A 26,829-nucleotide genomic window follows, 5' to 3' on the forward strand; every position below is an offset into this window, starting at 1 on the left:
GCTCCCGGGAAGAAGGCGAGCGGTGGGAGGAGTCGCGACGCGGGGGCGCCATTTTTCTCGCCGCGCAGGGAGGAGCGACTAACGTGGGCGGAGCTGTAGCTCGCTTACTCTGAGGAGGCGGGGTTGGCGTAGGCGGAGATCGGGATTCTGGTGTTTTGCTTGCGTGACCGATTCGGTAAGTGGAATAGCCAAGAACATTTCGGCAAATAACAAAAAGAAAATGTGCGGCCAATTGTGAGTGGATGAGAACTGCGAGGAAACAGCCTCTCAGCCCGGGTCGTTTCCGGTGGTCTCGCGTTTGCTGAGCTGTCTCCCGGCTTTCTAAACCTGGTCCAGAGTATGTGGTGAGGGTGACGGGTGGGATGTGTGAATGAGTGTTTTGTCATCCTGTGTCTACTTTTGCCTTCAAAACCCTTGTGTGTGAAAATATTCGGGAAGGTTACTCGAAGTTTGTAACCTTTGTGCTGGACGCCAGTGTTATGCCGTAGCACGCCCAGGTCTCCTCCCCACCTTTGCACCTGTTTCGGGAGCTCACCCTTTCTGCCTCCCAGGAATTGGCTAACACGTCACAAGTGAGACCTGTGGAGGATTTCTTTTTCCTGTTTCCTCCTACATCCTCCCCGCCCCCCACCATTAGTTCCTTGACCAGTTCCTGAGTTAAGATTAAGCTGTGTAAACTAGTTTAGTTTTGGTGGGGTTTTTTTCTTCGAAAGTTTTTTGGTTTTTTTTTTGTTTTTCGGTTTTTTGGGGTTTTTTTGAGACCGAGTTTCGCTCTTGTTGCCCAGGCTGGAGTGCAATGGCGCGATCTTGGCTCACCGCAACCTCCGCTTCCCGGGTTCAAGCGATTCTCCTGCCTCAGCCTCCCAAGTAGCTGAGATTACAGGCATGTGCCACCATGCCCTGCTAATTTTTTTGTACTTTTAGGAGACACGGGGTTTCTCCATGTTGGTCAGGCTGGTCTCGAACTCCTGACCTCAGGTGATCCACCCGCCTCGGCCTCCCAAAGTGCTGGGATTACAGGCGTGAGCCACCGGCCTCCCAAAGAAATTTTTAAAAGGATTGAACTGGTTTGATTTTTCTGGTTTCAAACTTCTGTTTTCATATGATACACCGCAAAAACCAGTAAAGCTGTCTAATCTTATTTTATAGTTTACATCATTTTAGGATAGAGCGTGCCTTAAAAGTAATCTGGTCTCTTTACCCTCCTTTGCTCCATAGATTGGACAATTTCGGGGATAAAAAGTCTGACACTGCATTTGATCCACAGGGGCTGGGCAGTGACTAAGCTCCAGGACTGGTATGGCATGTCCTTCACTGCCATATTCAGCAGCAAGCCTAGCTGTGTAATTTGTGAGGCTCAATGCAAAATGTAAATGCAGCGTCCCTTGTCCAAAAAGAAGGGGAAAAGTGGTATTAAAGGGAAGGAACAATTAACTCCTAATGCAGAATCACTGAAATTTCACATTTCATTTTGTATTTTTTCTTTTTTTTTTTTTTTTTTTTAAGAGACGGAGTCTTGCTCTGTAGCCCAGGCTGGAGTGCAGTGGCCGGATCTCAGCTCACTGCAACCCCCACCTCCCAGGCTCAAGAGATCCACCCACCTCAGTTTCCCAAGTGGCTGGGACTACAGGCGCCCGCCACCACACCCGGCTAATTTTTGTACTTTTAGTAGAGACTAGATTTCACCATGTTGGCCAGGCAGGTCTCAAACTCCTGACCTCAAGTGATCCACCTGCCTCGGCCTCCCAAAGTGCTGGGAGTACAGGCGTGAACCACCGCGCCCGGCCACATTTCATATTCCTTTGTTTTATAGAGACGGTCTTGCGCTGTCACCCAGGCTGGAGTGCAGTTGAAGCAAGATATTTCTCAGACCCCTTCGCGGTTCTTGGGGCTGCGGTGTCTCCCTTTCTCAGCCCGTAGCTCTCGACTCCTCGCGGGAAGGGGCGCGCGAGTGAATGAGGCGGGAACTGGAGTGCTGGAAGCTAGGAACTCCACTCACTCAGGCCTGCTGCGCCCCACCCTTTATGGGAGGGTGCGTAGGGGTGAGCAGATGCTGGAGCCCGAGCGAGTGGTCGCCGGCAGGAGCGAACTCCATGCAGGCCGTGCGGCTGTGTCTGAGGGATGCCCGCGACTCCTGAAGACCCACAACCTGTCTCACAATCTGTCATGGTTGTGAAAAGTTGAGAGAATGTCTGCACAGTGTCTAATGGTGTCTGGTACACAGTGTGCACTCAAATGGTAACCAGTTTAGTTGCGATAGTTGGTCTACCCCTTCAGGTGTTAACCTCTGCAGCTCCATTTCCTTTCTAGACCCTATTTCTGGGCCATCGCCTCCCACCAATTAGGTAGGAAAATATTGTTTGCCTCTATCTGGCCCAAGGCTATGTTCCTGGAGTTTATGTGAGAACCTAACCCCTTTCTCAGCTCCAACTGTAACCCTCTCCCCACCTCCAACACACACATACACGTGCTACCACACTGCCTACAGTGCCATCACCCTGCCTGAAGTTCACCTCATTTTAGGATTGGACGGGCCTTCATAATTTAAATTTTATTATGAAAAAGTGATAGGCTAAGGAACTCATTTAATTTTTTGTCTAAATGTCAAATATAGAGTAGAAAGCTCAAATATCTGTTATAGAAATACTTGAGAGTCCTGTATGCACTGTTATCCACAACCATTTAAACACTTATCCACAAATCCCTAGTAAGGACTCCTAATAAGTACATTTCTAAACCAGTTATTCAAGCTACATCCTCCCAGGATTGGACTTTGTTTCTACTTTGGTAGGGGCATAAATAAACAGAAACAACTGACCTAACTTTTTACTAAAGAAAAGAGATAATAAAGGGAATAAAATTAAGATTACATTTGGATTTTAACTTGTGTTTTTATTCCTACTGCCAGCAAAAATATCTAAAGTGCTTTTATTATCATTATAAATGAATATACTATTCGTTGTGCAGATTTTGACGTGTTCATAAATAAGTACCCAATGTTTGTTTGATAAAGAATGTGATAAAATGTTAACATTTGGGAAATCTGGGTGAAGAATATACAGGAATTATTTGTATGTAATATCTGTTAATCTAAAATTATTTAAAAGAAAAAGTTAAACTGTCTCATTCCTGAACAATTATAAATTATTCAACCCAAAACTGAAGGGGCCTGCCCCTCCACTCATGTGGGTATTTCTTGTCAGGTGGGACAAGAGACTGAGAAAAGAAATAAGACACAGAGACAAAGTATAGAGAAAGAACAGTGGGCCCAGGGGACCGGCACCGGCACTGGTCTCCGAGTTCCCTCACTATTTATTGATTACTATTTTCACTGTCTCGGAAAGGGGAGTATGACAGGACAACAGGGTGATGGTGGGGAGAAGGTCAGCAGGAAAACGTGAGTAAAGGAATCTGCGTCATAAATACGTTCAAGGGAAGGTACCGTGCCTGGACGTGTACATAGGCTGGATTTATGTTTCTCTTTACCCAGACATCTAAGTGTAGCAAAGAGTAACAGAGCAGTATTGCTGCCAGCATATCTCCTCTCCAGCCACAGCATGGTTTTCTCCTGTATCAGAATAGAACGAATAGGCGGCTTTACACGGAGACATTCCGTTCCCAGGGATATGCAGGAAACAGAGGCCTTCCTCTTATCTCAACAGCAAAGAGGCCTTCCTCTTTTACTAATCCTCCTCAGCACAGATCCTTTATGGGTGTGGGGCTGGGGGACGGTTAGGTCTTTCCCTTCCCACGAGGCCATATCTCAGGCTGTCTCAGTGGGGGGAAACCTTGGACAATACCCAGGCTTTCTCGGGTAGAGGTCCCTGCAGCTTTCCGTGGTGCATCATGTCCCTGGTTAATAGAGAATGGAGAATGGCGATGACTTTCACCAGGCATACTGTCTGCAAATATATTGTTAACAAGGCACATCCTGCACAGCCCTAAATCCCTTAAACCTTGATTCAATACAGCACATGTTTCTGTGATCACAGGGTTGGGACTAAAGTTACAGATTAACAGCATCTCAAATCAGAACAATTTTTCTTTGTACAGATCAAAATGGAGTTCCTTTTGTCTTCCTTTTCCGCATAGACACAGTGACAGTCTGATCTCTCTTTTCCTCACACAAAACTCTGTTTAAAATAATTTAAGTATGATTATGTAAGATTTGGGGGCCGGGCGTGGTGGCTCACGCCTGTAATCCTAGCACTTTGGGAGTCCGAGGCAAGTGGATTTGCTTGAGCTCAGGAGTTTGAGACTAGCCTGGGCAACATGGTGAAACCCCGTTTCTACTAAAATACAAAAAATTAGCCGGGCGTGATGGCACACGCCTGTAATCCCAGCCACTAGGGAGACTGAGACAGGAGAATCACTTGAACCTGGGAGGTGGAAGTTGCAGTGAGCCAAGATGGTGCCATAGTGCACTCCAGCCTGGGTGACAGCGAGACTCCATCTCAAAAAAAAAAAAAAAAAAGATTTGGGACGCTTTATAAACAGTTATATATATTTGGGAGATTAGATTACATATATTAAATCAAGAACAATAAAAGCTGGTATTTGATAAAGTACTGAAGTAAATGTAACATCCTAAAGGTATGTAATAGAATGGTTATAGAGGATATGTTGTTGAAAAGTACCGGAACTAGAAACCCAGTTTCTAAACAACCTACGACTCTTTGGAAAATTAGAAAAAAAAATTTAGAAGAATATTTCAGATGACTGAAGATCGCCTTTCCACTTGCTAAATAGGCATATTAAGGGCAGAGGCCACTCAGATTAATGAAGTGTTCTATTAACAATTTTAATGAAAACTCCTGCAGTACTCTTAGAAACACCCTTAAGAGTCTTGTCTGTGTTCCCTGTTGTGATTGGCCTGGAGTAGGATACCTGTCTACCTCATATTACTTGTATTTTTCCCTGCCTTCATTTTATCTCCCTCTGGTTGCACACTTCATCACTGAACACTTAAGGTAAGATAATAATCTATGTGTATGTGTACTTATTTGTTACAAAGTATACTTGGTATGTATTTTATTTTTTAGTTGCAATGATAGAAAAGCATATATTTAACTATCAAATTATAATTGGGTAGATTATCAGAATTGAACATTAAATCTGTTTACCAAGAAAGTATATTTATTTGTAAATGAAAATAAAAATTTGAATTTCAAAGGCTAATCATTCCATAAAAGTTTCCATTCGTATTTGTAATTTAAATTTTATTTTGACAAAATGATAGTCTAAGGAGCTCATTTAATTTTTGGCCTAAATGTGAAATATAGAATAGAAAACACACATATCTATTATAGAAATACTTGAGATCCTATCTGTACTGTACAAATCCTATATGTACTGTTATCTACAACCATTTAAACACTTATCCATAAACTCCTAATAAGTACCTTTTGCTTCAAGACCTATATTCCTTAGACCAACCATTAGAAAATTGGATGTTCACTCCAGCTATATGATTTTAAAAAAGAAAATGAATTGGCCGGGAGCAGTAACTCACACTTGTAATCCCAGCATTTTGGGAGGCAGAGGTGGGAGGATCGCTTGAGACCAGGAATTCAGGATCAGCCTAGGCAACATGGCAAGATCGTGTTTCTATTAAAAAATTAGTTTTAAATTTTAAATTAAAATAAAATAAAGTATAAGTATTAAAAGGTCACTTGTCTGTTTCTCACTTGGAATATTAAATACTAGAAGCTGTGTTTGACTTTTTGTGAAGATAGAAACCTAAATGCCCTTTTGTTCTGTTTATATGTTTGAATGCTAAAGGTTCATTTCCAAAACAGAAGCAGTTCATACTTGGTGCACTGTGGACTCTTGTGATAATTAACCAAGAGTAACTCTATTTGTCCAACCTCACACCTAAAGAAGAAAGAAAATGACTTGTGCTGAGTTTTCTTTTCATGTACCAAGTCTAGAAGAGCTTGCTGGAGGTAAAAACAATATTAACTTTGGATTTTTAAAAATTATCCCAAGAGAAAATTCTTTTAAAAAGATTCTAAGATCTATCTATATCTTACTACTTACCTATATCTATATCTTACTTATCAAAATAATACTTTTGGTATGGAATTCATTTTCCATTTCAGTTTCTGTTCTGTCCCATTTTTATTGAGAAAATCCAAAATTCTGTCCCTCCAAAAAAACTAAAATTATAATTTGTAAATTCTTTTTTCTTTCACTTACAGATTATTGATGATACCAACTTTACAAGATGTAAATGATTAGTAATCCAAGACTTAAGCATGTGTGATGCCCAAAGAGTTGCACAATTTTGCTTTAACTTTTTTCACTTACATTATTCTTTAAATGTATTTTCTACTGTTGTATGTTAATCGTATTCCCAATATAATTCCCCCACACCACTGATAATGACAGACTGCCAGTGAACTTGCTTTGATTTCTCTCTGTGTTTATTTTTATATATTTCACCTTGTTCAAACAAGTATTTAAGGCAGTTTCCCAAGATAAATTAGGAGGGAACATAGGCAAAAAAAGGAAAACAAAAACGGGCACACAAAATGAAGCCAGGAATAGTTCTTATCCAAAACTGTAAAGTCTGTCAGAATACCAACCTTTATTTGACAACCTCTAGATTCTGTTCTGATGGTAACTATATACCTTCCCTTGTTTCTCAAGATGTGTTGTTTTGGTAGTTCATTTGTCATCCTGATAAGGTCGAAGTCAAGAAATAGACTCATTTTTGCTTTGTTGTAACTTTTTTTATAATCTTATAATAATCTTATAATCTTTTTCCCCCCCTAATTGAATGGTAGCTAGTAAACAATCTGTATTGTTTGGCCTGTATTTCTTTTTCATCAATCCGTCTTCCCTAATATGACAGGGTAGCTAGGAATTTTTTCTTTTTCTTTTCTCTTTTTGTAGACATAGGATCTTGCTCTATTGCCCAGGATGCTCTTGAACTCCTGACCTCACTTGATCCTCCTGCCTCGGCCACCCAAAGTGTTGGGATTATAGGCATGAGCCACCATGCTTGGCCAGATTTTTTCTTTTATTACTTTTCTAGAACCTGTTTTCACTTTTGTGTTTGTTTCTCTTTTCCTTCTATATGTGCAGGATATATTCAGTAAAAGTAGAAATTTTATGGCCTGGTACAGTGACTCATGCCTGTAATCTCAAAACTTTAGGAGGCCGAGGTGGACAGATCACTTGAGGTCAGGAGTTCAAGACCAGCCTGGCCAACATGGCAAAACCCCATCCCTACTAAAAATACAAAAATTAGCTGGGCGTGATGGTGTGTGCCAGTAATTCCAGTTATTCGGGAGTCTGAGCCACAAAGAATCACTTGAACCCGGGAGGCAGAAGTTATGTTGAGCCAAGATCGCGCCACTGCACTTCAGCCTAGGTGACAACGTGAGACTCAGTCTCAAAAAAAAAAAAAAAAAAATTGACCAGGTACAGTGGCTCATGCCTGTAATCTCAGCACTTTGGAAGGCCGAGGCAGGTGGATCACGAGGTCAGGAGTTCAAGACCAGCCTGGCCAACATGGTGAAACCCCGTCTCTACTAAAAATACAAAAAATACCTGGTGTGGTGGTGGGTGCCTGTAACCCCAGCTACTTGGGAGGCTGAGGCAGGAGAATTGCATGAACCTGGGAGGTGGAGGTTGCAGTAAGCCGAGATCGTACCATTGCACTCCAGCCTGGGCGACAGGGTGAGACTCCATCTCCAAAAAAAAAAAAAAAAAGAAAGAAATTTTGTAAGAACTTTTGATCCTTAAAAGTACATAGGCTGAGGCAGTGGCTCATGCTTGTAATTCCAGCATTTGGGAAGGCCAAGGTGAGCAGATCTCTCGAGCCCAGGAGTTTGAGAGCAGCCTGGGCGACAAGCCAAAACCCCATTTTTATAAAAATTAGCCAAGCATGGTGACATCCGCCTATAGTCCCAGCTACTGGGGAGGTTGAGGTGGGAGGATTACTTGAGCCTGGAGATCAAGGCTGAGTGAGCCAAGATCGTGCTGCACACCACTGCACTCCAGTCTGGGCGACGGGGTGAGGCTATCACAGTGAGACTCTGTCTCAAAAAAAAAAAAAAAACCGTTGAGGCTAGGTGTGATGGCTCATTGTAATCCCAGCACTTTGGGAGACACAAGGCAGGAAGATCACATGAGCCCCAGAGTTCGAGACCAGCCTGGGCAATATAGAAAGACCTCGTCTCTACATATAAAAGAGAGAGAGGGAAATATTATCGGTCTTAAATTAATAACTTTGAGATACCTGTGCTTTTTTACGTTGTTATTGAGGTATAACTATCTACAGTAAAGTACACTAATCTTAAGTGTATAGCTTGATGAATGTTAACAATAGTTACACCTATGTAACTGCTATCCAGATCAAAATGTAAAATATTTTCAACATCCCAGAAGGCTCCTTTGCATACCTTCCCAGTCAGCCTTGATCCATTGCCTGTTTCTGAGATGCATAAAGTGAAGTAATATTGTATATAGTCTTTTGTGTCTGGCTGCTTTGTTCAATATTTTGTCTGTTACCTTCACTGAAGTTGTTACATGTGATTACTTTTCAAAAAGTTTAAATGTTCACATTTCAGTTGGTTTTTGGAATCTTCTTTCAAAAAAGAAGGTAATCCTCATCCTCACACAAGTGCAGGCTGTTTATCTTCAACAGTTGGAAATCACTGTAGAGGAAGTATTTATGTATCTTAGTCTACATTGTACTATATGATTATGTTTAATGTCTAGTTATATTCATTAATAAGACCATTTCCCCCCTTTTTTTTTTATTATACAAGTTGAGATTGGGAGTGTGTTGGGGGCACTTTTGATATGTGGTAGCTAAGTTTTTACATAATGTTAAATAATCTTATTCCTTGTCTTTATTAGTTATGCAGAAGGGGTTAAAAGATAACTTTGCTGATGTCCAGGTCTCTGTAGTTGATTGCCCTGATTTGACTAAGGAACCCTTTACCTTTCCTGTAAAAGGTAAGCTATTTTTGCAATTAGCTTTTGTTTTTTAGTCTAAATATTTTTTTGAAACTAGAATTATTTTTAAGAACATCTTAAATTATCTACAAATAAAGGATATTGTCACAACATTTAGGCTAAATTGTGCCAAATTTCTGTGCTCACTCTTCTGATATTAATTTCATTTCATACTATTGTGGAAAAGGATTATGTTTTATGCAGTTATGTAACCTTTACAGATTATAGAATAGATATCCAATAGGTTAGAATTCTTTGTATCACATGAGAGTTTTGCTTTTAGTTGCTCGGACTGTTATGGAAACTGATTTTAATTTTTATGATTTTATTTATTCAAGACCAGAAGGGATCTTAAAAGCCTTGTATTTGAATAATTTATTAAAACTAATCCTTCAACAAATTTGCCAAGTGAGCATCCACTGTTTGAAGTGAGAAGGAAGGGAAATTAGTATTAGGAGAATAAAATAATTTGTCAGTGTGATAGATATTTATTTGATGTTTCAGTTTTTACAATAACACCGCAAGGTAAGTAGTACCCCTGGTTTATAGGTGAGAAAACTGAAAAGGAGAGAGGCTAGATAAGCTCAGTGTAAATCATAATCAGGATTCAAATGCAAGTCTGTCTCTTTCCAAAGTCTAACCCTCTCCCGTTATACCCTGTTATGATGAGGAATTTGAGAATAAACACTCAAAGTGTTCTTTTTATTATGTAATTAACATCTTTGCTAAAAAGGAGTTTGCCATAGAAATTCTGGACTTCAGTTCTGTCTTAAACCTGACTTTGAGATACATTAACATGGGAGCATTTGAATTGAATGTTTTTTGGGGGCCTTTCTAGCTTAAACAATCTTTTATTTTAAGTAGAGCTGTAAATTCTAGAAGGCTTGTGTACCATATGGCAATGTCTTTTAACTTCTTCAAAGCATTTAGCATCCTTTTTTTTTTTTTTTTTTTTTTTTGAGATGGAGTCTCGCTCTGTCACCCAGGCTGGAGTGCAGTGGTGCGATCTCGGCTCACTGCAAGTGTCGCCTCCCGGCTTCACGCCATTCTCTTGCTTCAACCTCCTGAGTAGCTGGGACTACAGCCCCCCGCCACCACAACCAGCTAATTTTTTTGTATTTTTAGTAGAGACGGGGTTTCACCATATTAATCAGGATGGTCTCAATCTCCTGACCTCGTGATCTGCCCACCTCAGCCTCCCAAAGTGCTGGGATTACAGGCATGAGCCACTGTACCCGGCTAGCATAATACTTCTTTATAGTTTTCTGTTTTTTTTTTTTTTTTTTTTTGGGACAGAGTCTCGCTCTGTCACCAGGCTGGAGTTCAGTGGCATGATCTCAGCTCACTGCAACCTCCGCCTCCCAGGTTCAAGCAATTCTCATGCCTCAGCCTCCCGAGTAGCTGAGACTACAGGCACATGCCACAATGCCTGGCTAATTTTTTGTATTTTTGGTAGAGATGAGGTTTCACCGTATTAACCAGGATGGTCTCAATCTCCTGACCTCATGATATGTCCACCTCGGCCTCCCAAAGTGCTGGGATTACAGGCGTGAGCCACTGCCTAAGAATTTACATTCTATCAGAACAAAATATTTTAAATTAAAAATTAAAAAACAATTTTAGACAAAAAAAAAAACAAAAACCACCCCAAAATAGATTTTTTTTTAAGAAATAAGGCGTTAAAAACATTATAGAAACCTTACCCAATCCAAACTTTGGCCCCAGTTCTAACCCTTGCCCTTGCCTTGTATTACCTTTATGCCACCAACTATATAAGCCATGCTTGGTTATGATGATATTAGAGACACAGGTACTTAAAACAGGACAGGGGTTCTAGCTACTTATGTCTTCCAATCCCTGTTATTTGTAAAACTTTATGAGAATGGAGAAGTTATGTACTGTTAATAAATTAAATTCATGTCTTTTGGCATTTTATTATTAAATTAGATGTTTGCCTATTTTTAAGATGGCTTGTGTTTTTGTTTTTTGGTTTTTTTTTTTAGGCATCTGTGGGAAAACTAGAATTGCAGAAGTAGGAGGTGTGCCTTACTTATTGCCTCTTGTAAACCAAAAAAAAGTAAGTACTTTTACTCTGCATGTTCACATGAAGATTGTAGAAGTTGGGTTGATTACTCTGTTTATTATTAGAAGACCTGTTGATCAATTGGCAAGGAAGTGCTAATGGATCAATAATAAAAGGTAAACTAGGGACTTTGTACAAGTTGTGCCTTAAATAATATTTTTTCCTCTTCTATAGGTTTATGATCTGAATAAAATGGCAAAAGAAATCAAGCTGCCTGGAGCTTTTATTCTTGGAGCAGGAGCAGGTCCATTTCAGACTCTCGGGTTCAATTCTGAGGTCAGCATGTATAAGAAAATTATTTTACTTTATTGATTTGACATTTGATTTGTCTTTTTGCTTTTAGTGCCAAAAATCCTACTTTCTGAGTGAATTGTAAGTCTCTCTGCAGGTTTAATACTGCTTGATATAGATTTCTGCTATAGCACACACTCCAGCTGGACTAACTGTAATGGAGTACTAACTTATAGTTTTAGATTTTCTTAGGTTATAGGTTCAGCCTTAGATAAATGCAGGGTTCTATGGTATTCTGTTGAAGGTTCTGGATTATAAAACATTTATAGTCTTACAGGATTCCTAATTTCTCTATAAATCCTTGCTTTGGGTATGCAGGCAGCTTTGGATTAGAAGGTGAATGGAATATTAGTGATCTAGTCAACTTCTTCAAGACCAAATAGTAGGAAACCATCACAATAGTATGATGGTTATTTATAAAAGTTAATAGTTATTACTAATATACATTATTACATATGAAAATATTACTGTTTCTTTGAATCTCATGAATACAAGACTTAAGTCTGCTCATTGTCTCATAACATCTTCAGATATGACTAATAGTCATACAAGTTCTTTGCAGAAACATTAATACAATTTGCCTAGTGTTCAACTTAGGGAAAACAGTTTAAAATTTAAAATAAGATATTTAATGCAAGTTATAGATACACTGTAAGAAATACTATAAATATCTTTTTTTTTTTCTTTTTTTTTTTGAGACAGAGCCTCACTCTGTCGCCATGCTGAAGTGCAGTGGCGCTATCTTGGCTCACTGCAACCTCCACCTCCCAGGTTCAAGCAATTCTTTTGCCTCAGCCTCCTGAGTAGCTGGGACTACAGGCACACGCCACCACGCCCAGCTAATTTTTGTATTTTTAGTAGAGACGGGGTTTCACCATGTTGGCCAAGATGGTCTTGATCTCTTGACCTCGTGTTCTGCCCCCCTTGGCCTCCCAAAGTGCTGGGATTACAGGCGTGAGCCACAGTGCCCGGCCTATAAATATCTTATAAAATGTTTTTCAAGCCGGGCGCGGTGGCTCAAGCCTGTAATCCCAGCACTTTGGGAGGCTGAGACGGGCGGATCACGAGGTCAGGAGATTGAGACCATCCTGGCTAACACGGTGAAACCCCGTCTCTACTAAAAAATACAAAACACTAGCTGGGCGAGGTGGCGGGCGCCTGTAGTCCCAGCTACTCGGGAGGCTGAGGCAGGAGAATGGCATAAATCCGGGAGGCGGAGCTTGTAGTGAGCTGAGATCCGGCCACTGCACTCCAGCCTGGGCGACAGAGCGAGACTCCGTCTCAAAAAAAAAAAAAAAAAAAAAGTTTTTCAAGTTTTTTATGTCTAAAATTAAATATTATGTATTGTATGTTCTCTTATTAGGACTTGAACTGAAATGCCTTAAAAGGATTAAATGTTTTATAACATTATTCAAGATATTCTCTTTGCAGAGATACAAAGATTGACTAATTGCCTCACTTTCTTTTCAGTTTATGCCAGTTATTCAGACAGAAAGTGAACACAAGCCTCCTGTGAATGGTAGTTACTTTGCCCATGTAAACCCTGCAGATGGAGGGTGCCTCCTGGAGAAATACAGTGAGAAACATCATGATTTTGAGTGTGCATTACTGGCTAATCTTTTCGCCAGTGAGGGCCAACCTGGCAAGGTGATTTTGTCCATAAAAATACAGTATTCCCTAAATGTTCTCAGATAGCTAAAAATGTGAACTTTTACTGCCACAAATATGATTTTGCTAAGAAAATTAGAGCTTCCCACTTTGGGAGGCCAAGCTGGGTGGATAACTTGAGGTCAACTTGAGGTCAGGAGTTCAATACCAGCCTGGCCAACATGGTGAAACCCCATCTGTACCAAAAAATACAAAAATTAGCAGGGTGTGGTGGTGTGTGCCTGTCGTCCCAGCTACTCAGGAGGCTGAGGTGAGAGAATCGCTCAGACTCGGAAGGCAGAGGTTGCAGTGAGCCAACATCATGCCACTGCACTCCAGTCTGGGCCACTGAGTGAGACACTGTCTCAAAAAAAAATGAAAATTAGAGCTTCCTAAGTCAAAGCTCTTTAACCCAGTAATGAAAGATTCAGAGAGTACTAAAGGCAGAGCAAAAGTCATCTTTCAAACTAAGGTTAAGAATAATATGGCTGGAGGCCGGGTGCGGTGGCTTACGACTGTAATCCCAGCACTTTCGGAGGCCGAGGTGGGTGGATCACCTGAGGTCAAGAGTTTGAGACCAGTCTGGCCAACATGGTGAAACCTCGTCTCTACTAAAAATACTAAAATTAGACAGGGAAGGTGGCACACGCCTGTAGTCCCAGCTACTTGGGAGGCTGAGACAGGAGAATTGCTTGAACCTGGGAGACAGAGGTTGCAGTGAGCCAAAATCGCACCATTGCACTCCAGCCTGGGCAACAAAGCAAGACTCTGTCTCCAAAAAAAAAAAAAGAATAGTACGGCTGGCACAATGGCTCATGCCTGTAATTCCAGTCCTTTGAGAGTCCAAAGCTGGAGGATCACTTAAGTCTGGCAGTTTCAGACCAGCCTGGGCAACATAGCAAGAGCCTGTCTCAAAAAAAAAAAAAATTTTGTGTTTTTAATTAGCCAGATGTGGTACATGCCTATAGTCCTAGCTACTCAGGAGACAGGAGGATCCCTTGTGCCCAGGTGTTTGAGGCTGCAACAAGCTATGATCACACCACTGCACTCCTACCTGGGTGACAGCAAGACCTGTCTCAAAAAAAAAAAAAAAACAGAAGACTACTTAGTCAGGAAGACCTTTTTCTGTGAACTAAAAGGTAATAGAATATTAATTTGGGGAGTAAGTAAGTCATCTACATGAACCATACAGCTAAAATAAATAATGCCTACTTACAGGTAGTAAATAGGTTATTTGTTTCTTTCTGATGAATCATACATTGCTCTAGATAGAAATGGTGGTAGCAAAAACTTACAGCAAGAAGAAAGTAAGGAAAACTAATGCCATACTTCATATTTACTTCCTGTTATTACACAAAAAGATGATTTCAGTGTTAGCTTTTGTGAAGACTCTCCAGTTTTGTAAGTAGAGATAGCCTCTTCGACTACTTTGAGATAAGAGATTGAGAAGTGAAAATACTTAACTTCCAAGTTGTGGAGATGATACAGTACAGATTTTTAAGGGAAGTGAGAAAATGTAATCATATTCTCCTCATCCCCACTTACCAAAGGTTAATTCCTTTAAAGCAGGTAATTCTCAATCTTTGACTGCCTTGACACACATGTTAAGAGTCTCTAGAGTTCAGTGTAGGACTTGTCTACACTGAGAAACTTGTCTTTCTCAGTTTCTCAGTTCAAGAAAGCATGCTTAAGACTTATTTATAAATTACATATAACTGATATGTACGTGTGTGTGTGTATACATATGTATATAGATTGATCAAGACTCACGGGATTGTAACATCTCAACTCAGATCTGGGGGCTCTATGCAAAGAACAGAATATTTGTTTGATAGCATTAAATTATATAATGTTTTACTTCGGTAGTTATTTTGCAGCATAGTCAATGATACGCATCTTTGTGTCCTCTATAGGTAATTGAGGTGAAAGCCAAAAGAAGAACTGGACCACTTAACTTTGTGACTTGTATGAGACAGACCCTGGAAAAACATTATGGAAATAAGCCTGTAGGAATGGGAGGTACTTTCATAATTCAGAAGGGAAAAGTGAAGTCTCACATTATGGTACGAGCCCATGTGTGCATACATGCATGAAGGAGTTTGTATGTGTGCACATGTTTAAGATCTCAGGATTTTTTTTTTTTTTTAACGGAACCTTGCTCTGTTGCCCACACTGGAGTGCAGTGCCACGATCTTGGCTCACTGCAACCTCCACCTCCCGGATTCAAGGGATTCTTCTGCCTCAGCCTGCTGAGTAGCTGGGATTATAGGCATGCAGCACCACGCTGGGCTTATTTTGTAGTTTTAGTGGAGACAAGGTTTTGCCACGTTGGCCAGACTGGTGTCGAACTCCTGACCTAGGCTGATCCATCCGCCTCAGCCTCCCAAGGTGCTGGGATGACAGATGTGAAACACTGCGCTGGGCCACATCTTAGAATTGTAAGGTATATGTTGGGAATTCTACATTCAAAGACACTCTAAACAAATCCTTTTTACTATGATTGTATTACTTTAAAATTTAAATGATAATATTGTAAATCAGATTATAAGATAATGTTTTTATCCATGTTAATATATTAGAACTTTATTTTGGATATGTTTGTTTTTAAGATCAAGATAAATTCAAGGCCTGCAAAATGACTCATGCCTGTAATCCCAGCACTTTGGGAGGCCAAGGTGGGAGGACCGCCAGGAATTCAAAACCAGCCTGGTCAACATAGTGATGATGGCAGCAGCAGGCTGTCTGGAGTGACTGCAGCAGGGAGGCACAGCTGAGGCTACACGTTCCATGGAGCGGGTGGGAGCTGAAGACAAGTGGGAGTCCCGCCCCTTCCGAGTTAGCGCTGGAGCTCCCTTGGTGCCGCTGCAATCGCCCAAGCTATGGTTGTGGTCCCTGGCATCCCTCTCCTCTCCCGGCTGGAACAGGCGAGAGCCCCATCTTCCCAGGCACAGCTGCAGCAGCTCAAACCCGTGGCTGCAGACCTGGGCCTCCTACTCCACGGAGTAGGCAGGAGCCCCGCCTTCTCCACGCAGCTGCAGCTGCCCAAACGGTGGCTGCGGACCTAGGCATTCCTGCTTTCTTCGGGGTCTGGGAAGGCCCGCACTGCTCTTGCAGGTTTGGAAATGCCTGCTCCCACTGCCTGGCTTCTCCCTGCTGTCAGCGCCTGCTCTGATCCAGGAGCAAAGTCAGGCAGAGCCTGGTTGCTGTCACAGCCCAGCCAGATGTGCACACACTCAGGGCACTGCTGATACACCAGCCCCCTGCCGCCCCAGCCCCTTCTGAATTTTGGGCGCTGACACAGCATAGAAGGGAAGCTGAGCGAGGGCTGAGGGCAGCTCTGCACTGGCGTTCAGGCACCCCTTGGCACCTACAGCCTGGATTCCATGATTGGCAGCAGGAGGCAGACAGGTTTAGGAGGAGAAGGGGGCAGGTTTCCGGTAAGGCCCTGCCTTCAGGCCAGGGGGCCAGCTGCCAATCCCACACACCATAGTGGAAACTTGTGCCTTTTCCAGGCCCACCGTGATCATCCCACTGCACTCCAGCCTGGGTAACAGAGCCAGACCCTGTCAGGAAACAACAGATGCTGGAGAGGTTGTGGAAAAATAGGAACGCTTTTACACTGTTCATGGGAGTGTAAATTAGTTCAACCATTGTGGAGGTCAGTGTGGCGATTCTTCAAGGATCTAGAACTGGAAATACCATTTAACCCGGCAATCCCATTACTGGGCATATATCCAAAGGATTATAAATCATTCTACGATAAAGACACACGCACACATATGTTTATTGCAGCACTATACACAATGGCAAAGACTTGGCACTAACCCAAATGTCCATCAATGATAGACTGGATTAAGAAAATGTGGTACCTATACACCATGGAATACTATGCAGCCATGAAAAAGGGTGAATTTATGTCCTTTGCAGGGACATGGATGAAGCTGGAAACCATCATTCTCAGCAAACTATCACAAGATCAGAAAACCAAACACCGCATGTTCTCACTCATAAGTGGGAGTTGAACAGTGGAAACACATGGACACAGGGAGGGGAATATCACACTCTGGGGTCTGTCGGGGGTTGGGGGGGTAGGGGAGGGATAACATTAGGAGAAATACCTAATATAGGTGATGGGTTGATGGGTGCAGCAAACCACCAGGGCACGTGTATACCTATGTAACAAAACTACATGTTCTGCACATGTAACCCAGAACTTAAAGTATAATTAAAAATTAATAATAAATAAAATATATTTTTAAAATTTTTAATTCTTCGTAATATTCAGTATGTTTACCTATATAATTATCTTTTGTTGTAGCCTGCAGAATTTTCTTCCTGCCCCTTGAACTCTGATGAAGAGGTGAATAAATGGTTGCATTTTTATGAGATGAAGGCTCCTTTGGTTTGTCTACCAGTTTTTGTCTCCAGAGACCCAGTAAGTCTGTGTCTGTTTTTTATATTATACTATAATGATAATGCTTGATTTTTAGGATAATTTTTTTTTTTTTTTTTTTTTTTTTTGAGGCGGAGTCTCACTCTGTGGCCAGGCTGGAGTGCAGTGGCAAGATCTGGGCTCACTGCAAGCTCCGCCTCCCAGGTTCCCGCCATTCTCCTGCCTCAGCCTCCCGAGTAGCTGGGACTACAGGCATCCGCCACCACGCCCGGCTTATTTTTTGTATTTTTTAGTAGAGACGGGGTTTCACTGTGTTAGCCAGGATGGTCTCGATCTCCTGACCTCATGATCCGCCCGCCTCAACCTCCCAAAGTGCTGGGATTACAGGCGTGAGCCACCACACCTGGCAGGATAATCTTTAAGAACTAGGCAATTTTTGTGTTGTTGTTGTTTTGAGACAGAGTTTCAGTCTTGTTGCCCAGGCTACAGTGCAATGGCACAATCTCAGCTCACTGCAGCCTCCGCCTCCTGGGTTCAAGTGATTGAACTGCCTCAGCCTCCCGGGTAGCTGGGATTACAGGCATGCACCACCATGCCAGGCTAATTTTTGTATTTTTAGTAGACAGGGTTTCACCACATTGGTCAGGCTGGTCTCAAACCCCTGGCCTCAGGTGATCCACCCACCTCTGCCTCCTAAAGTGTTGAGATTACAAGTGTGAGCCACCACGCCCGGCCATGTGGTGGTGTTATTTAAGAATTAGGGTAGTCTCTAGAATTATTTTGGAAGATAAGGGAGCTCTTCACCATCCTATGAGTTAGGCAGAGCAGATTTTACCTTTGAGAAAATGAAGGCACAGGCATTTTAAATAACACCCAAAATTATTTTATTAAATAGCAGGTGTAGCTAGGCATGGTGGCATGCCCCAGTATTCTTAGGTACCGAGGAGGCTGACTTGAATCCAGAAGTTTGAGACCAGCCTAGGTAACAGTGTAACCCCCATCTCAAAAAAAATAGTAGAGTCACAACTAGGATTCAGGTCTCCTGTCATCTTGTTTGGTGTTCGTTATATTATAATACTATACACTAGAAAAAATATTATCAATTCAAAGCAAATACCTACTAAAATATTGGTCTTATCTTTTCTTTTTTTTATTTTTTGTGACAGAGTCCCGCTCTGTTGCCCAGGCTGGAGTGCAGTGATGCGATCTCAGCTCACTACAACCTCCGCCTCCTGGGTTCACGCAATCCTCCTGCCTCACCCGCCTGAGTAGCTGGGATTACAGGTGCTCACCACCACACCTGGCTAATTTTTGTATTTTCGGTAGAGACAGGGTTTTGCCATGTTGACCAGGCTGGTCTCAAGCTCCTGACTTCAAGTGATTCGCCCGCCTCAGCCTCCCAAAGTGGTGGGATTACAGGCATGAGCTACTGCGCCTAGCCTGGTCATATCTTTTGATCCAGTGATTACATGTCTAGGATTTTATACTTAAATATATTCATAATTGTGTAAAATTACTAGTTAAAAGGTTATTCATTACAGTGTTGTAGTAGCAAAAGAATTAGAAATAATGCAAATGTCAGTTAAGTTACATACACAATGGAATACCACATAAGTCTAAAAGAATGAGGAAGCTGTTTTATGATTTGATGTACAAAGATCTCAAAACTATATTGTTACATGAAAAAAAGTTACATGCAGAAAAGTGTGTACAAAATACTACATTTGAGTAAAAATAAAAGTAAATATTTCTGGAAGGATATACAAGAAACTGCTTACATTGGTCAACTGCTAAGAAGGGGTGTAAGTGGTGAGGGCAAGAGAGAGGAAGATACGTTTTACTGAATATATCGTTTTGCCCCCTTTGAGTTTAGAACATGTGAATGTATTACCTATTTAAAAAATGAAAACTATTGCAACATAAAAAGTTATCCCTTCCCCCTTAAACTCTAATCAATACTTTGAGTACTAACATATTGTTTGTTATCCTAGGGGTTTGATTTGCGACTGGAGCACACTCATTTTTTCAGTCATCATGGAGAAGGTGGACACTACCATTATGACACTACTCCAGATACAGTGGAATATCTTGGGTACTTCTTACCTGCAGAGTTTCTCTATCGCATTGATCAACCAAAAGAGTCTCATTCAATTGGGCGAGATTAAATCAGCTGATACTTATTTAGAAAAAGAAATCATTAAGGTTAATTAATTGATTGACTCATTAATTGATACTGACATAAAACCAATGGAAATGATCCCACGGGCCAGGCACAATGGCTCATGCCTATAATCCCAGCACTTTGGGAGGCTGAGGCAGGAGGCACACTGGAGCCCAGGAGTTTGAGACCAGCTTGGGCAACATAGCAAGACCCTGTCTGTTTTTTTAAAAAAGTAAAAAATAGAAGTGATCTCACTACTTAAACCCCATTCTTTTTCACTTCATATGAAAGGATATATTGATATTATATTCTATATTATTTAATAGATCTGTCTGAAAGAGATTAGGAACAAAAATATCTAATTGAGATATTCTTTAATTTTTTACATAGCAACTTTATTTTTTTTAATTCTATAGTATCAGCAAAATCAGTCATGTTTATACCTTGAATATAAACATTAGGAATCATGCAATTATTTCTGCTATGTATTTAGTAGTACCTTATATTTGTATAACATTATTACATTTTGCAAATTAGTATCACAGCTGCTAAGTAGATGTTTCTGAGTATTAGAAAAATCAGTGTTATTACCTGCAGGACATTGAAAAACACTTGAAAAAGATAAAAAGAAAAATCAGTGTTTAGAAATGTTGATAGTTATTGAATCTTTGTATTGAATTTTAAAAATCCATTCTAGTAATCAGAGTATACCTTTTTCTTGGAACAAGGTGGCAGGTGGGGAGCCCTTTACCCTTCTGATGAAGTTAAACCATAGAAGTTTGCAATTTGCCTTTCACAAACATTAGCAGGCCGGGCCTGGTGGCTGAAGCCTGTGATCCCAGCATGTTGGGAGGCCGAGTGGGAGGATTGTCTGAGCCTGGGAGTTTAAGACCAGCCTGGGCACAATGGTGAGACCCCATCTCTATTATTTAAAATTTTTTTCTTTAATAAAAAATAAAAACACAAACATTAGCAACTAGTTGGCTAGCCATAATTCCTCCCTTGTTTCGATTGCCAGTTAGAAGCAATTTTTATTTCACTAGTTATTTGCAAGAGAAGGGGTAAAAAAAACAGCATCAAAGTGCAACATTGAAGTGAGCTTACTTTAATTTGTAAGTGAGGCTATTGCTGAACATGACCACTATCCTTGCTGAAATATAAAATTATACTCACTGATTGTAATGGTTGAAATTTTCCTGAATGTTCTTTGAATAATCATTAGCCAAAGATCAACTCTCTAATGGTGCTAATGACAATCTTGCTAATGTACAAATTTAGGAAGTCTTTAGTACTAAGTACATAATTTTCAAATAATATTTTTTAATTGTCTACTCTGGATGTTAGCTATGTCTTGTGAGTATAAATTCCTATTATTTTAAGCACTATTTTGATGCAAAAAAAATGAATAAAAAATTTAATGTATGATATATTATGTTTCTAGTATCTTACCTCCAGACAAAAACAATATTAATACTCTTTCATTTAACAAATATGTATTGAACACCTACCCTGCTCTCTGGAGTGTACACTTCATACAGGCAAGGGCCTTGTTCACAACTATAGCACTAGTACCTTTAACAGTGCTAGCAAAGTAGCCACTCGAATGATTATACCAAACACTTTACTAAAGCTGGAGATCTGTCTAGTGCAGAAGACAAACAATAAATATGTAATATGTCAGGTGGTATTAAGTGCTATGAAAAGAAATAAAGCAGTAGGTGAACTGTAAAGGAGGATGCTTTTTTTTTGTGGCCATCCCACACTGAGACGAGATGCATTCCACACTCAAAATTTGGTTCAAATGTCCAGACTGATAGCCAGGTTCAGTGGCTCACGCTTGTAATCCTAGCACTTAGGGAGGCCAAGGTAAGAGGATCACTTGAGGCCAGGAGTTCAAGGCCAGCCTGGGCAGCATACAGAGACCCCCATCTCTGCAAAAAAAGAAACTTTTTTTTTTAAATTATCTGGGCATGATTGTGCACACCTGTTGTCCCAGCTGCTCAGGAGACTGAGGCATGAGAATCACTTGAGCCCAGAAGTTGGAGGTTGCAGTGAGCTATGATTGTACCATTGCACTGTAGCCTGGGCAACACAGTGAGACCCTGTCTCAAAAAAAAAAGAAAAAATGACTGATGAAGCCACACACACACCAACAGACTATGAAAGGGTTGTTACTCACATAAGCTTTCTGGGGAAGGCAGGGCAGCTCCTAAGCAGGATTTGACAACAGGGAAGGAGACTGACTTGGGGTTTTTTGGTGGTTAGAGAGTAGGGCCAGAGTAATGTTTCTTGCATGTGGTTTGAATTTCCCACTGGTATCAAAGAAGGAAATACCCAGGCTTGCTTGCTTTATTTTTTTTTAAGAGATTGTGTCTCACTATGTTGCCCAGACTGGGCTCAAGTCATCTTCCTGCCTCGGCCTCCCAAAGTGCTGGGATTACAGGCATGGGCCACCGTATCTGGCAAGCACCCAGGCTTTTTTTTTTTGAAACGGAGTCTTGCTCTGTCGCCCAGGTTGGAGTGCAGTGGTGCCATCTCGGCTCACTGCAAGCTCCGCCTACCAGCACCCAGGCTTGCTTAGCTTGCCAGAGGTGTGGGGCATAATGGGACGAGGGGCGGGATAAGGCTTAAAAGTCACCGGCAGCCAAACATACATTAAGTCACATTCTTAATTATAGATTTCAGATTTGATTTCAGATCAGAGCTTATTTCAGGTCAGATTCCAGGTGTGAAGATCATCTGAAGCAGTCCTGGGCCTCTTCACACTACAGATATAAACACTGCCTTTACTCTTCCATTAGTGTCCTCCAAAATGAGGTGCATGGGCAGCAGGTACACATGACCTTCCAAGGGGTGTGGGAATATTAGAACATCTATTTATATATTTTATTTCATCCTTTTAAGTTTCTATAGTTTTGTGTACATTTCTTATGTTAGGGATTTCAGTTCAAAATTGTACTGCTTATAGACACAATTCAAAAAGCCTGGAAACCAGGTACATTCACACCATCTAATAGAGATGATGGGGGGAAAAATCAAAATGCTTTTCTTTTTAAATTTTTTCTTAGTTTTCTTTTTTCATAGAAACAGGGTTTCGTCATGTTGGCCAGGCTGTTCTCGAACTCCTGGCCTCAAGTGATCTGCCCGTCTCAGCCTCCCAAATTGCTGGGATTACAGGCATGAGGCACTGCACCTGGCCCAAAGTGCTCTTCTTACTCTTACATTCACTCAGTATAACATAGAATGCTTCTGTGACCAGATGCATGGGGGTTTTTCCCACACACCAAGCAATTCTCCAGCAGGCATCAGCTGGGGATCCTATAATTTAATTCAATTCTAACACTATTTACTTGGAGATAGCATCAGATCCCACAGTTTAATGGTTCAGTCCTCCAAGACTGCCTCCCACTTCCGATGCCAATCACAAGCTTCAGGTTGTGACCTGTACTTCTGACCAACCCACTGTAAATTGGAGTCTCTATGCCTGCCTCTTCAGGTTTGATTAATTTGCTTAGAGCAGATCATTTAACTCAGGGAAACACTTTACATATATTTTCCAGTTTATTAATAAAGGATATAATAAAGTATACAGATGAACAGCCAGATAGAAGAGATACATATGGAAAGGCCAGCAAAAGTCCAGAGCTTCCACACTGTTTCTGGGTGCCCCACCTTCTAGGCATCTCCACATGTTCAGCAATTTGGAAGCTATCCAAACCCTTTTCTTTTGGATTTTGACTTTGTTTTTGTTTTTGAGACAGGTTCTCACTCTGTCACCCAGGCTGGAGTGCAGTGGCATGATCTCTGCTCACTGAAACCTCCACCTCCCAGGCTCATGCAATCCTCCCCTCTCCGCCTGAGGAACTGGGACTAACAGGTGCGCGCCATGATGCCCAACCCCAACATGATGGGGTCTCATCATGTTACCCGAGCTTGTCTTGAACTCCTGGGCTCAAGTGATCCACCTGCCTCTGCGTTTCTTTTGGGATTTTATAGAGGCTTCCTTATGTAGGCAGAATTGATTAAATCATTGGCCTTCGGTGATCAGCTCAACCTTCAGCCTCTCCTCTCTTTCAAGGTTGGGATTGGGGCTGAAAGTCATAACTCTTTAATCACTGGTTAGTTCCTGGGCAAGGAGCCCCCATCCTGAAGCTATCCAGGAGCTTCCAGCATGCAGAAACCCACTTAACACTGTCATTTTATTAGCATACAAAAACCATTTATCACTTTGGAGATTCCCAGGGTTTTAGGAGCTGTGTGCCAGAACACTGGGACTAAGACTATCTATACATACTGCATGTCTTATTATACATCACAGTGTCGTACCATCTTTCCAAACCTAAAATAAGAGCACAGATAAACCTAAAGAATTGTCATCCAGCCAGGTGCAATGGCTCATGCCTGTAAATCTCAGCATTTTGGAAGACTGAGGTGGGAGGATCACTTGAGCCCAGGAGTTTGAGACCAGCCTGGGTAACATAGACCCCATCTCTACAAAAACTAAAAAAATTAGCTGGGCATGGTGGCACACACCTGTTTTCCCAGCTACTTGGGAGGCTGAGGTGGGAGGATCACTTGAGACCTGGAGGCTGAAGCTATAGTGAATCCAGATGGCATCACCTCAGTCCAACCTCGGCAACAGAGTCAGACCGTGTTTCTTTAAAGAAAAAGAAAATGTCACCCAAAAGACCACAAGGATGGCTAAATAGTAGAAAGGAGTACTATATTGGTGATTTCAGTTTGCACAGCAAAAAGAGAGTCTCCAGCTTATGCCAAAGGTGCTCTCTTCCCAGAAGGAAAAGGGCAGGTTGGTTTTTATGCCTCACAGGACCTGTATCGCACAATAGAGTAAAACATATTCAGCAGGTTTGGGAGAAAAGTTATACATATCTACGAGGGAAGTTGAACACGTACAATGGATAAACATATATATAACACACATACCGTGTTCACTTTGGGGTAAGGTTTTAACATTAAAATAAGGTGGAACTTGGCTCTTCATGTCAAAAGGTGAACTATTGGACACAAAAGTTTGCATGCAGTCTCTATAAACTGGCTGAAACTGGTTTGAGGTCTTCAGTTGCTTATCAGGAAAGAATTTTTGTAAGGCTGGTCCTTTGTCCAATCAGAGCTATAGTGGTTTGGATTGTAAATCAGGTTTGGTAAGGTTCTGACAATTTTCCCAATAGCTCCTATTTTTAGCGAATTTAGCAAGATTGTGGTTTTTCTTGTAGCCTTAGGAATTTGCAAAGTTCCCATGCCAACCAAGCCCTGAACCCTCCACCCATAGGTAACTTTCATTTTCTTAACTTTAGGGTTCTTCTTAGTTGATAAAGAGCATTCATTTTGATCTTCCAGATAACAGAACACAGTCTGACAGGGCAATTATGTGACTAAAATAATGAAATATTAAACACTGAATTTTATGCAGAAAATCTGGTATATTCATTGGTTAAATCTATGATTACTCTTCCTAGAACTCCTACCTTTAGCCTCATTTCTCTGATATGCTCTGTTTTTCTGACTCATATTAACCACAATGAGGATTAACTTCTTCAAATTTAGACTAACACTTGATATTATTTGCATTGGCAACCTAATATTTGTCGCTACAGTAGATACCTGATATGTTTGGCTCTGTGTCCCCACCTAAGTCTCATGTTGAATTGTAATCCTCAGGCTTGGAAGTGGGGCTTTGTGGGAGGTGATTGAATCATGGGTGTGGTTTTCTAATGGTTTAGCACCATTCCCCTGGTGCTATCTTGTGATAGAGTTCTCCCAAGGTCTGCTTGTTTGAAAGCACCTCCCACTTCACTCTCTCTTTGTCTCCTACTGGCCATGTGAACATGTGCCTGCCTCCCCTTTTAAATTTTTTTTTCCTTTTCTTTTCTTTTCCTTTTTTTTTTTTTTTGAGACAGGATATCACTCTGTTACCCAGGCTAGAGTGCAATGGCATGATCTCAGCTCACTGCAACCTTGGCCTCCCAGGCTCAAACCATCCTCCCACCTTAGCCTCCAGAGTAGCTGGGACTACAGGCACATGCCATACCCAGCTAATTTTTATTTTATTCTAATTTTGTTTTTTATTTTAGAGGCAGGGTTTCATCACATTGCCCAGCCTGGTCTCGAATTCCTGGACTCAAGTGATCCTCCCACTTCAGCCTCCCAAAATTCTGGGTACAGACATGAGCCACTGTTCCCAGCCTGCCTGCTTCCCTTTGCCTTCGCCCCATGATTGTAAGTTTCCTGAGGCCTCCCTAGAAGCAGACGCATGTACAACCCGCAGAACCATGAGCCCATTAAACCTCTGTCTTTTTTATAAATTACCCAGTCTCAGGTATGTCTTTACAGCATGCGAGAACAGACTAATACAACACCTAAATGCAGATTTCCAGTTGCTTTTGGTTTTAAAGCTCAGCTTCCTTTTGGTTTATCTGTAAAGCCTCTGTGTGGCCTAATCTTTCATTCAGTAGCAACTATTACATACTATACTAGGTGCTCTGGTACATGCTGTAGTGGTATTAGTATATACTAGTACGTACTCTGCTGGTATACATGGTACATATTGTACTGGTACATACTGTGCCAGATACTATGAATACAAAGATGAATAAGACATAGTCCCTGACCTGGAAGAGCTCAGTCTAGTGGGGACACTGACATGTATAGAGGAGAAGACCAAGCTTCCCTTTCACTCTTTCTGAAGGCTCATTGAAAATAAACTGACAAAAAGCAGACTAACAGGAGAAAACGGCATACAAACTTTATTTAATGTGCATAAGCATGAGAGAACCTCAGGAGAATGATTACTCAATAATCCAATGAGGTCCAGATGTTTATATACCCTTCTTCATAGAGGAAGAGGAGATGGTGGGCAGGGGGGTATAGGAATAAAAGATTTTTAGAGGAAATGAATGAGCTCCAAGAACAATGACCTGGAAGAAAGTTATTTTGAACTCTGGGGGAGGTGGCAGGAAGATGAGAGGCAGAACTTAACTGTGAGCAAAGATTATCTTATATAGATAATATCTCCCAGGTAATCCTCTTGGAGCTGCACTCAGAAGAATAAATGAAAAGCCAGATCGGGCACAGTGGCTCATGCCTATAATCCCAGCATCTTGGGAGGCCGAGGCGGGTGGATCACCTGAGGTCAGGAGTTTGAGACCAACCTGGCCAACATGGAGAAACCCTATCTCTACTAAAAATAGAAAAATTAATCAGGCATGGTGGCAGGCACCTGTAATTTCAGCTACTCCAGAGGCTGAGGCAGGAGAATCACTTGAA

At 41.4% G+C, this 26,829-nt stretch overlaps 1 protein-coding gene across 9 annotated transcripts; it reads left to right on the forward strand.

The window, feature by feature from the left end:
- Positions 1-9: 9 nt before the first annotated feature.
- On the forward strand, positions 10-25,869 carry C14H11orf54 (chromosome 14 C11orf54 homolog). Of its 9 annotated transcripts, XR_013404261.1 has the most exons (11): positions 24-175; positions 5,782-5,945; positions 8,872-8,970; positions 10,974-11,047; positions 11,228-11,329; positions 12,815-12,991; positions 14,905-15,054; positions 17,310-17,426; positions 19,376-19,476; positions 23,307-23,422; positions 25,638-25,869. XR_013404261.1 is itself a non-coding variant. In XM_077964208.1 (10 exons), exons 2-10 carry the CDS (start codon positions 5,891-5,893, stop codon positions 25,690-25,692), a joined length of 930 nt encoding a protein of 309 aa, XP_077820334.1. In that variant the 5' UTR covers positions 24-175; positions 5,782-5,890; the 3' UTR covers positions 25,693-25,869. The 9 variants fall into 9 exon arrangements, 8 of the variants coding, with proteins under 8 accessions (XP_014970964.2, XP_077820334.1, XP_077820336.1 ...); XM_077964208.1 differs by lacking the exon at positions 23,307-23,422; XM_077964210.1 differs by lacking the exon at positions 25,638-25,869 and having other exon boundaries at positions 23,307-23,592.
- Positions 25,870-26,829: the final 960 nt, after the last annotated feature.

The sequence above is a fragment of the Macaca mulatta genome, chromosome 14, assembly GCF_049350105.2.
Source record: "Macaca mulatta isolate MMU2019108-1 chromosome 14, T2T-MMU8v2.0, whole genome shotgun sequence".
Lineage (NCBI taxonomy): Eukaryota > Metazoa > Chordata > Mammalia > Primates > Cercopithecidae > Macaca > Macaca mulatta.

Coding starts and splice junctions, on each gene's coding strand:
- C14H11orf54 (XM_015115478.3), top strand. CDS start 5,891: ATGACTTGTGCTGAGTTTTCTTTTCATGTACCAAGTCTAGAAGAGCTT. Junction 11,048..11,227: donor CTCTTGTAAACCAAAAAAAA/GTAAGTACTTTT, acceptor CCTCTTCTATAG/GTTTATGATCTGAATAAAAT. Junction 15,055..17,309: donor AAGTGAAGTCTCACATTATG/GTACGAGCCCAT, acceptor CTTTTGTTGTAG/CCTGCAGAATTTTCTTCCTG.